The 11,126-nt window shown below is 26.7% G+C and overlaps 2 protein-coding genes across 2 annotated transcripts; one reads left to right on the top strand and one right to left on the bottom strand.

The window, feature by feature from the left end:
- Positions 1-457: 457 nt before the first annotated feature.
- Positions 458-3,239, top strand: LOC132917989 (uncharacterized). Its single transcript, XM_060979021.1, has 2 exons — positions 458-558; positions 812-3,239. The coding sequence occupies exons 1-2, from the start codon at positions 517-519 to the stop codon at positions 2,750-2,752; spliced, it is 1,983 nt and encodes a 660-aa protein (XP_060835004.1). The 5' UTR covers positions 458-516; the 3' UTR covers positions 2,753-3,239.
- A 3,459-nt stretch (positions 3,240-6,698) lies between these two features.
- LOC132918011 (CDP-diacylglycerol--inositol 3-phosphatidyltransferase) lies at positions 6,699-8,815 on the bottom strand. Its single transcript, XM_060979060.1, has 5 exons — positions 8,430-8,815; positions 7,926-8,060; positions 7,592-7,745; positions 7,363-7,526; positions 6,699-7,286 (listed from the first exon to the last, which is right to left on the bottom strand). The coding sequence occupies exons 1-5, from the start codon at positions 8,473-8,475 to the stop codon at positions 7,141-7,143; spliced, it is 645 nt and encodes a 214-aa protein (XP_060835043.1). The 5' UTR covers positions 8,476-8,815; the 3' UTR covers positions 6,699-7,140.
- Positions 8,816-11,126: the final 2,311 nt, after the last annotated feature.

Below are 11,126 nucleotides of genomic sequence, written 5' to 3'. Positions count from 1 at the left end.
TTATCTCAGTGGTTATGCAAAACATAAATTAAAGAAGGAGGCTGAAGACGCAGTAAGCATGTTAACGATTAACGATTTTTTTTTTTTGAAACTATCAAGAGTGCAAATGAATAGTAACTAACACACTTGAATTTCAGATCTAATTCAAAAGTTTAGTGAACTAAAATCTAGAAAAAAATCATTGTCTTAAATTCTAAATCATGTATATTTTTTTATTATTTACATTAACTATGTTGAAAAATGCATTACCACTTAGACTTTGTGTACAATGTAGGGGAGACTGGCTTAATATGACATATTAGGGTAATATGACACATTGATGTTTTGATTAGAATTATTGACATTTAGGAACCAAAGACTCTTTAAATACTTGACATATAACCTCCTACTTATGATTGTATACAGTGACCACATGTTTTGATCTTATCAGAGAATTTGTTTACAAAAATGTGTTTTGTGTCTTATCAACTTTTTTTTTTATCATTTTTAAAAATTAATATAAAAATACAAATTTTTATGTTCCTTCATTTTTTTTTGCTAGAAGTTGAACATAAAAAGGTAAGCTATACTACTATTATTTTATAATTACGCTTATTATAATACTTTTACCATAAAAACTTTGAAAAAAACTTGTATGGTATCAGGCAAAATGACATAGCTGTGTGTCATTTTACCTATAGTATAATATATTATGACTATAGGTACATTTTTACCTATTATTTATATTTTAATTTTATTATAGCTCTTATAGATTATTATGGTTATAGGTATTATCATATTAATTAATTGTTTTTTAATTTATTCACTGTAGTTGAGAATGGTATCCCACTATGCAAGAAAAACTAAACGACAAACATGGTCGGAAGAAAGTATGAAGAAAGCTATATTGGCTGTACAAAATAAAGAAATGGGGTGGCTTAAAGCTTCCAAATATTTCAATATACCTCAAGCTACACTTCGTCGTCATTTTCATAATACAAATAAAATAGCAAAAGGAATAGTGAAACATCTTGGTCGACCAAGTTGTTTGCCATCTATGGTAGAAAAAAAATTGATTGACCATATTTTAAACTTGGAGTCTAGATTTTTTGGAATGACTGTCCAAGAAGTAAAGAAAATGGCTTATGATTTTGCCGAAGAAGCTCATATTCCACATAACTTTAATAAAGAAAAGAGAGAAGCAGGGTGGGACTGGTTAGCTGGGTTTCGTAAAAGAAATCCACAGCTATCATTACGTTCTCCGGAACCAACATCAGCTGCCAGAGCACAAGCTTTTAACAAGCCACAGGTACACAAATTTTTTAATCTTTTTTTTGACACTATGCGCAATGAAAACATATCAGTTGAAAAAATATATAATATGGATGAATCTGCATTGACAACGGTACAAAAGCCATCAAAGATATTTGCTCAAAAGGGCAAAAAACAAGTAGGTGTATTAACAAGTGCCGAACGTGGGCAGCATGTTACAGTGGTTTGTTGTATAGGTTCATCTGGGCAATGTGTACCCCCTGCTCTCATTTTTCCCAGAAAAACATTTAATGCTAATTTGTACGATGGAGCCCCTCCAGGTACTTTGAAAATGTATCAGGACACAGGTTATATGACTGGGGAATTATTTATTGAATGGATGAACCACTTTATAAGGAATGTTAAACCTAGTCTTGAAGAAAAAGTGTTATTACTTCTAGATGGCCATTCAAGTCACAAAACAGTAGATGCACTTGAACTTGCTAAAAAGTCAGGTGTTGTTTTACTTTGTCTACCTCCTCATTGCACGCACCGACTTCAACCTTTGGATGTTGGTATTTTTGGTCCTCTTGATGTATATTTTAACCAAGAAATAGAAATTTGGTTAAAGGCTAATGCAGGCCGAACAGTTGGACTCTATCAAATATCTAACATTTTTGGTCGTGCTTTTGTAAAAACAGTTACAATGAAGAATATTTTGTCATCATTTCAAGCCTGCGGTTTAAATCCATATAACCCAGATATCTTTCCAGATCATTTATTTGCTCCAAGTTTGACAACAAATAATTTGAATTTTGAAGAACCTACTAATAATACAAATATACTTTCTGAGGAACAAAATGAAGTCATTTTTCCAAGTACTGAAGATACTGAAGATAATGTGAATAATGTGACTGTTGTAGACATAGATACAAATTTTCAGACTTCTCCATTACTTTTGCCAATGCCTGCTTGTTCAAACACAGAAACAAACCTAAATACTGAAAATATTTCTAAAATAATACAAAAAATTTCACCTTTGCCTAGCTGTTCCTTTGCTGGCCCTAGAAAATCAAATAAAAATAGATCTACAGGAACTCAAGTGCTTACAAAAAGTCCACTCATAAAACAATTAAAAGAAAAACAAAATGAGAAAAAAGATAAAGAATTAAAAAAGTCTATGAAAATCAAATCTAAAAACACTCAGGCAGTTATGAAGAATCCACATATTAAGAATATAAAAAAGAAACAAGAAAAAGTAATTAGAAAATCAAAAAGACCAGTAAATCGCAAATTATTTTTAGATGTTCCAACTGAAAACGATGCTCAAAGTGAAGCTGATGATGTTGATAATGATGAAGATGAAGTTGCTTGTCTTTATTGTAATGATTTATACAAACATTCTAAATCTAATGAGACATGGATACGTTGTAATTTCTGTAAAAAATGGGCGCACACAGCCTGTGCAGGTATTGATTTTGGAGTAAAATATTTTGAATGTGAGTTATGTCAAGAAGACTGAATTTTAAAAAAAGACTGAATTTTAAAAATTAACTAAGACTGAAATTCTAAAGTTAGTCTAAGGAAGACTTATGTTTTATTACCAAACAGCATTTTATTTGTTGTTATTATGTTTTTATAGAATTAATCTAAGGAAGACTCATGTTTTATTTTTTATTACTAAACAGCATTTTATTTGTTTTTATTATGTTTTTATTATGTTTTTATAGAATTTTATATATAACTAAAGTCTTGTTATTTATAATAATAATAAAAAAATTAAACTATTAAATAAACTATTGCATTCCAAAAAATTATAATTTATTTCTATTGCCAAGTATACAATGGTTGCTTATACAAATGGTGTATGCCATTTTATCCGACACTCCGGGTAAAATGACATAGTAGATACATTTTAAAAAAAATGAATTAAAATAATTTGTTTGTATTGAATGTACAATTAGACTTCAGAAATATGTGTATAATATAAATACAAATATGTTGCTCAAGTTTCATGTGTTAACTAACATTATTTCCTTCAGTATTTTTTAATTAAAAAATGGTATGTCATATTAAGCCAGTCTCCCCTACATGATGCACCTATATCAGTAAACATTTGTTTAAATTAAAAACTGTATCTACAATTCTTTACTTATATTTATAATTTTAATTTAATCGTTTTATTTATATTAATCATCATTAAATAATTACTTATAGACTTATGCTGTAGTATAATTTATTTATAATCTTATAAAATAAATTTAATATAAAAAATTTATATAGCAAAAAGACTACATTTATAATAATTAAAGTTGATAATTTAGAATTTAGATAATAATTAGTTTTGGGGCCCCATCAAAAAATTAGACCCAGGCCCCAAAATTCCTAAGTTGGGCTCTCACTATAACTCGTACTAGTCGTACTTTGTACTACATAAAGTAGTATAACCAATTAATAGGTATTAATCACAAACATTTATATTAACTGTACTTATATTTTTTTTCACCTTATATAATATTACACACCTATAATTACTATTATTAAGTTGTCTATAGGACTCTAGAGTCTAGACGAATGAAGTTCTTTAATCTTCAATAGATTGACTTACCTATAGGCTATATTGATTTGTAAATCTTAAATAAATATGTCAGAAATTAAAAATCCTAAAATTTAGTATTCCAATAATGGTATATTGTTATTACAATATTTATAATATACCTAATTAAAAATGTATAATAATTTTTAATAATTCCCTAGCCTCCAAAACACTTTTGTTGTGTCGATTTTTGATTAAAATTAAAAATTTGGTCTCCTTTTGCATCTGGTCCAATTTATTCTCTTGAGGTGATTCAAAATTGCTTCTTGAGACTAATAAGCATTAAATGTAATATTCCACGTTTGCCTCAAACTTCATATGAACCACTATTATTACATTTAAAGCTTTATAGTTTATACTCTTCAAGTCTGAAGGGTCAAACATGACATATTTTTAGTTATAAACTATTAAATGGCTATATCTATATTTACTGTCCAGATCTATTGGCAGATTTATCATTTCTAGTTCCTGGTATATGATATCACTAGACCGACTTGATACTTTTTATGTGCCATTCCAGCGTACCTAATTAATATAGTAAGAAATAAGAATGCCCCTCTAATCAGTCTAATTAAATCTATGCAAAATGTAAATAATTTTAATGTCAAAAATGTATATATTTATAATTCTATTAATTCTTTAAATTTATTCAAATTAGGTATGTCGTATGTCAGCCGTCAGGCGCGAACGCAGAGGGGGTAGGGTGTTTAAACCCCTCCGAAATATCAGAAACAAACAATAAATTACTGACCTACAAACAGTGTTGGAAATAGATAACTAATAATTTATCTAGATAAATATCAGATAATTCCATTTTTAATGTTGCAAATATTCAGTGATATAAGTATAATATAGTATTAGATAAAAAAAAATTATTATTTAAAACATTTTAAAAAATAAACAAAATAAAATAGTTATAATTATTCATTAAAACATATGAAACAACATTCTCTAATTCAATAATTTCAATAAAAGCTTCAATTTGAAAAAAAAAATAAAGTTAATTTTATAGATGTTTTTGCTCTTGCTATTATTAGTATGTTGCTCTTATTAAAAAATTTACAGTAGTTTTCAAAAGCGTCAGAAAAAACCCTGAAAAAGTAACGGAAAAAACGAATTTTTACGCATAACCTCTTTTCGACAAATGTTTATATTAGCGTTATCTATTTACGATTACATTTTCAAAATATTTATAATTTTTTTAACTATTTATAGACCATTGAAATTTTCGATTTTTCTAAATTAATTTTCTTGAAATGCCGATAAAAAAAATTAGGCTTTTCAAAAATCTTTAAAATTTAATACAAGGTTTATTATAAGTTGTTCTTATTGTAGTTAAAAAAAAAAAAAAATCAAAAATCGTTCGTCACAATTTTTGTTTATCAACATAAAAAGTTCAAATGTTTACAAAATATGTCAAAATTGCGAAAATTTGCAAGGAATTTTGAAGTTGAAAATTCATCATTTTTGTGATTTATACCTAAGGTTAAAAAACCCAACACAAGGTTCTCCACAACTTTTTCTTCAAATAACTGTGAAAAAAAAATCCAGCGTCAATATAGAAAAAAATTTATGAGCGTATGAAATTTTTTTTTACGAAATCGAGTAAAATAATGATATATTATAATTTAAATATAGATAATATTATAATAATAAAATAGGTATATCCTACTAATTATCATAGACTGACAAATCATCTCCGTTCAGAATTGTTTTTCGTATACAATGATACTTGTCGTTGCATTCAAATTTAACACATCTATTATATATGACCTACTTTCCACAGCAGAGCAATACCCACTTGCCCACCTTTTTTTTATTATCTTTTAGTCAGTGACTATGATAGCTCGACAATTATTTTAGTAATACAAAGTTATGAATACATAGATTATAGAGGGAAATAAAATAAAAATACGAATACTGGCTTCCAATACAAAATTAATTATCTTTTTGATAACTCCTGCATATTTAATATTGATCATTGAAAATATGTGGGGAGGGGATGTTAAGAAATTTCAGGTAATTGAGTAAAATTATACGCTTGGTATGTAAAAAGGAACAGATAAAGAATCAACTACAGAGGCCAGAGGCTTTTAGTTAAAGAAAAAGTACTTGTATCTTCAACTTCAAGTGGTTTTTATAGTGAGTAGGTAGTAATTAGATAAACAAATAAATCATTACAAAAAGACCTAAAAATTGACACAGTTGACCAACTAGCCAAAAATTACTATACCAAATTTCATGCGCAACTACACCATCCAAATCCACTCCTCACACGCTACCCAATAACCCTCCACGCCGTCTCAAAAGACGATGGTGTAGAGTTCTCCTGAATTAATTAAGTAATCATGCTCTGAAGGGTTCTATCAATGGATAGTCTCCCTCCTCACGTAAATCATGTCATTTGAGTTATGTAAGTCTCTGCTATGTATCACATTTGCTCATTGTACAAATGATACAGATTGTAAATATATATTTTTAATAAAAAAAAAAAAAAAGGTAGTAACCCAAATGGTTTGTATATAACCCCTCCCCTTCCACCTTTATATATCTCATACATGCAAAAAATAATAGTCTCCTCCAAATTTAAAACTCAAATTGCACCTTTGATTTCAAGGATGACAACATTGAGTATGGTCTAAAAAACTGTTAGTTCACATTGAAAACATTACCCTTGTTCATTATTACAGGTTTATTTTAAAGATTAGTACTTCTTAGGTTTTATATTATTTCAATTCAAATGTATTGATTTATTTTTAATCCATTTAACATGTATTATACTAATTAAATGATAAGAATAAATCTAGGCTGATTAAAAGCTGATTCACATTTTTGAATATAGGTATACTTTGCGAGGTAAAGTAAAAAAACATTAAACTAGAACTAAAATGTAATTTTTGTTTAAATAATATTAGTATATTTATTTATTTGAGTCACAACAAGAACAAATATTAACTAAAATTATTTATTAATAATGGAAATAATTTTCAGTAAAATATGTAATAATTGTCAATAGAATAGAACAGATTCCACTATTTAAAAATAAAATAAGTATACGTCATATAAACTGATATTTACGTTTAAAAAAGAATTATAATATATAAATGTAATGTTAATACATTTAAAATAATGACTAGAAACCAAACATTTTAATAATTTATAAGTACGTAATATCTGAACTTCTACAATAAAAGGAACCAATAAATAGAGTAGTATTATGATAATGGAATGCTTAAAAATATAACACACTTGTGTATTAATGTTTAAACTATATCATAATTTTTTTCGTATATATATTTATATATATTAACAACCTATTGTTTTTCTTGACGCTCATTCATATCAATAATGGACAAATTTATACTAGCCACATAACAATGAATTAATGATATTAATGTTTTAACAAACATTATTGGACTTGAAAACCAGCACAATAACTTAAATAAACCATGACCTGCAACTAAAAGAAAAAAAACATAATTAATCATTAAGATATTTATTATTTATATTATTATACTATTTGTATTAGTACTTACTCATTGGTCCTGTAATAAAATGACATAAATATAATGATGCAAAAAATAGTTCATTTCCTGCACACATAAAAAACAGTACGGGTTTTGATGTATAATACCACTTCATGATGGGATTTCCAGACATATCTACAAATTTATGACTAGTTTTACCTTGCAAAATTGATCTATTAAAAACAAATTAATATAATTATGAAAATGAAAAATATTCATAAAGTCTTGTATGAATTACGAGTGTAAATAGATCCAGTGACAAGCAATATCAATGATACAGCTAAGTTGGAACAAAAACATATATTTTGGATAAAAATTAGACAGCGCAATACATAAGCTCATTGTTCCACAGCGGTCAGTTAGTTGATCCAGTATAGCTCCAAACTTAGTACCTAAAAAAGTACACATTTACTTAATAAAGCACTATTTTTATTATATAATATAAATAAATGGGATATTTTAAAAAAAAACTTATGAAATATATTTACTAATATTTTAAACCTATCAATTAGCAATAATACATTAATTATAATCTGATTGTATTTAAGTTATTAAACTCGTGATTTACTTACTTTGGTTAAATGCTCGAGCTGCATGCCCATCAAAAGCATCCAATAATGCACTTATCACATAACAACTGCATGCAACTTTGTAATTGGTTGGCATAAAGTAAATTGAAACAACTGCTAGAATTATTCTGGCATATCCTATAAAATCAGGTAAAAACCAAATTTACTAACTAGTTGTTTGTATATAATTTTAATTTCAAGTATTAGTTATATATAAATCCACATTTTTTTATTTCTCAATTACACTAGATTATTCTGTGAGTTGTTAATCAATTAAAAATTTATACATAAGAGGTACCTATTTTAAAATTAATTGCTTTTTTAGATTGAAAGGAATATTTCTCTAATAAATAGTAACCATTATTTAATAAGGTAATAACTAGAATTTAACACAAGGTCCATGGAATTTATAGATAGGTACGAGACAGTGGGTGTTGGCGAGTGTGCATTAAAATTAATAATTAGTTTAAATTGATTTTAAGTAAATAATGATTCACAGTAACTTACCAATTAAATTTGGCACAAACAAAAAAATATTTTCTTGTTTACCCATTTTAAACTGAATGTAGTAAGTATTTAATATAATATTAATGTATAAGTATTATAAACAATTATAAATATTACAAATTTAAGCTTAAATTAATGTAAAACGCTTTGATAACTAAGATGTAATCTGTCACTATGAAATATTAAAATAATTTTAAATTATTAAATCGTAATAAGTAGATGTATTACTGAAATACAATAGGCAAGGTAAAACAGTAGAATAGGACGCAAAACAGATATTGGCGTATTGCAAGACGCAAGTGCAACACTACTGCCGTCTGTTGGCTGAATACTGATGAGTGGGTACTTCGGCACTTGACACTTGTACAACTTCAAACTTGGCCGACTATTGACGAATAGAAATACACAAAATATATTATATTAATTGATATATATAATATGTGATAACGTAACGTTATAATAATAATATTGATAATGAGGAACACGAATACAAATAATAAATTGTTATAGAATACTAAAATTGTATTTATTATTTAATGTTCTATGATTGATCTGTGGAACAAAAAACAATTAACGATCATGTATTTAAATTATATGTATTGTCAAATACAATAACGGATCGTTTTTTGGGAGCATGGCTAAATACAAATTATTGTATTATTATTATTATTGTTGGTAATTATATCAGTCGGGAGTCGGAGTATATTCCAAAAGCTTAATACTTCTAAATTGTATGGATGAATTAAAAATTCTAGTGTGATATTTACATATTTGTCCATCTACGACTTTGACCACTGAAGTTCGTTTTTAATACAGCTTTATACCTGTACCGCACAGTTGGTATTCTTATTTTCTCGGCTGATATACATTAGACACAGTTAATTAAACTCCTAAAAAGTTTAATAAATAATAGTATTTAAAGTTATTATTGTTATTGTTATATTGTATTGCAAAAATTTGAAACCTATTGCTTTTTGTTCCTTGTTAATAGCATTGAATATTAGAGCTAACTATTAAACGATATATATTTACTTTATACATTTTATATGTAAACTAAATGAAAACGGTGACACCATATATTATATAAATTAATGATACTTAACCAACCTTTTCTATAGGTAATTACAGACTATGAATTAAGAAGATCCTCTTAGTTCATGCTACAGACTATTACCTATTTACACAGATTTCTATACTATATTTCTACATAGTGCCTGTATAAAATATTTTGATTTTTTATCACTGAATAATATGTTATAACTTTATAAGTGTTTATTGTTTATTTATTATTAATTATTATTGTACATATTTTAATAATTCAATAATTGTTATGATATAATATTAAGGTAATACCTCATATAGTATGTCATACCTATAACGGTTAAAAACATTTATACCGAACATAGAGTTCAATAAACAATTTAACAATAATATAATATTTATACTTCACAATTTTGACAAAAATATACCAATAATTATCATATTACTAATTAATGTACTAATTTTAAAATATCCTTATAAATAGAATCTGACGCTTAGCCCTCGCTCAATATCGTTCTTAGTAGTTAAATAATTATTGAATATTAAATTAACACGGCAGTGACTTAGTCATTAAATAGCAATGTATATAGTAGGCACAATTTAAGATATATCTTAAACCGTGGTAGGTACCATACAAAGCATACTTGGGGGAACTAAATATACTAGATATATCTTTATCTTGTTCCGTGACTTTACGTAAAATCAATAAGTTGCATAGCCAAAAAAATATTTACACTTAATTACTACCTACTGGCTACTGATATAGATACTTTAATAATTATAGGCAGATATAAAATTGTTTAACCGCCAAAAATTTGACGCTTTGAGTATTCGCTTAGTGACTCCGGTAGTCCGGTATAGCTGTACAGGCAATAACGATAGCCCCACCAAAAATACTCCAAAGTAGTCGGTAGGTAACGAACGACTAACGAATAACTGAATATGTAATAAAATTGATAACCGTTATACTTACGTGAGTTACGTCTTACAATAATTTATGTTATTAATTATTGTCTATTATAATGTATTGTTTCAACTACTTAATTCTAGGGTCTAGGACGATCCTTATTGAATTTCCACTTTTTAATTCCTACCGATCTACAAATTACCATCACTGGATAGCACCTAATGAGTTGTTGACTTGTGGTGGATAATATTTATCATGTAGCCAGTAGCCATACATGAGACAGGACACACACACTATTCATACTCTCATAGTCATAGATATCCATAATATGTAGTTTTACTGTAAACTTAAGTCATACATGGGTAAAGACGTACAGTATAAAGCATAGATAATATTTTAAAATTTTAAATGATTTAAGGCCGGCAGTAAATAGTTGATGACATAATTGTCATAATCATTTTGGCGGTTAATGTATGTTTGAAGTTACGGCCAAATATAAATTTAAAGCATTTTCTAAAATAAAATATTAAAATTTATTTAAAAGATATTTTAGTATTATGTTAGATGAATATATGTATGTAAATTGGAAATAATATTTTTAATAATTAAATATTGAATAAAAATAATTTTACATTTAATTAGTCATATAAATTACATAAATTATTCTGTGATTGCATATAAGATTATTATTTCATGGAATACAAATGTCAAAGATAATGTAAACACATATTTATCATTTTATTTTAATG

This window comes from Rhopalosiphum padi, chromosome 1 (genome assembly GCF_020882245.1).
Source record: "Rhopalosiphum padi isolate XX-2018 chromosome 1, ASM2088224v1, whole genome shotgun sequence".
Classification (NCBI taxonomy): domain Eukaryota; kingdom Metazoa; phylum Arthropoda; class Insecta; order Hemiptera; family Aphididae; genus Rhopalosiphum; species Rhopalosiphum padi.
The sequence above is the reverse complement of the archived record's forward strand: the minus strand, read 5'-3'. Positions and strand labels throughout refer to the sequence as shown.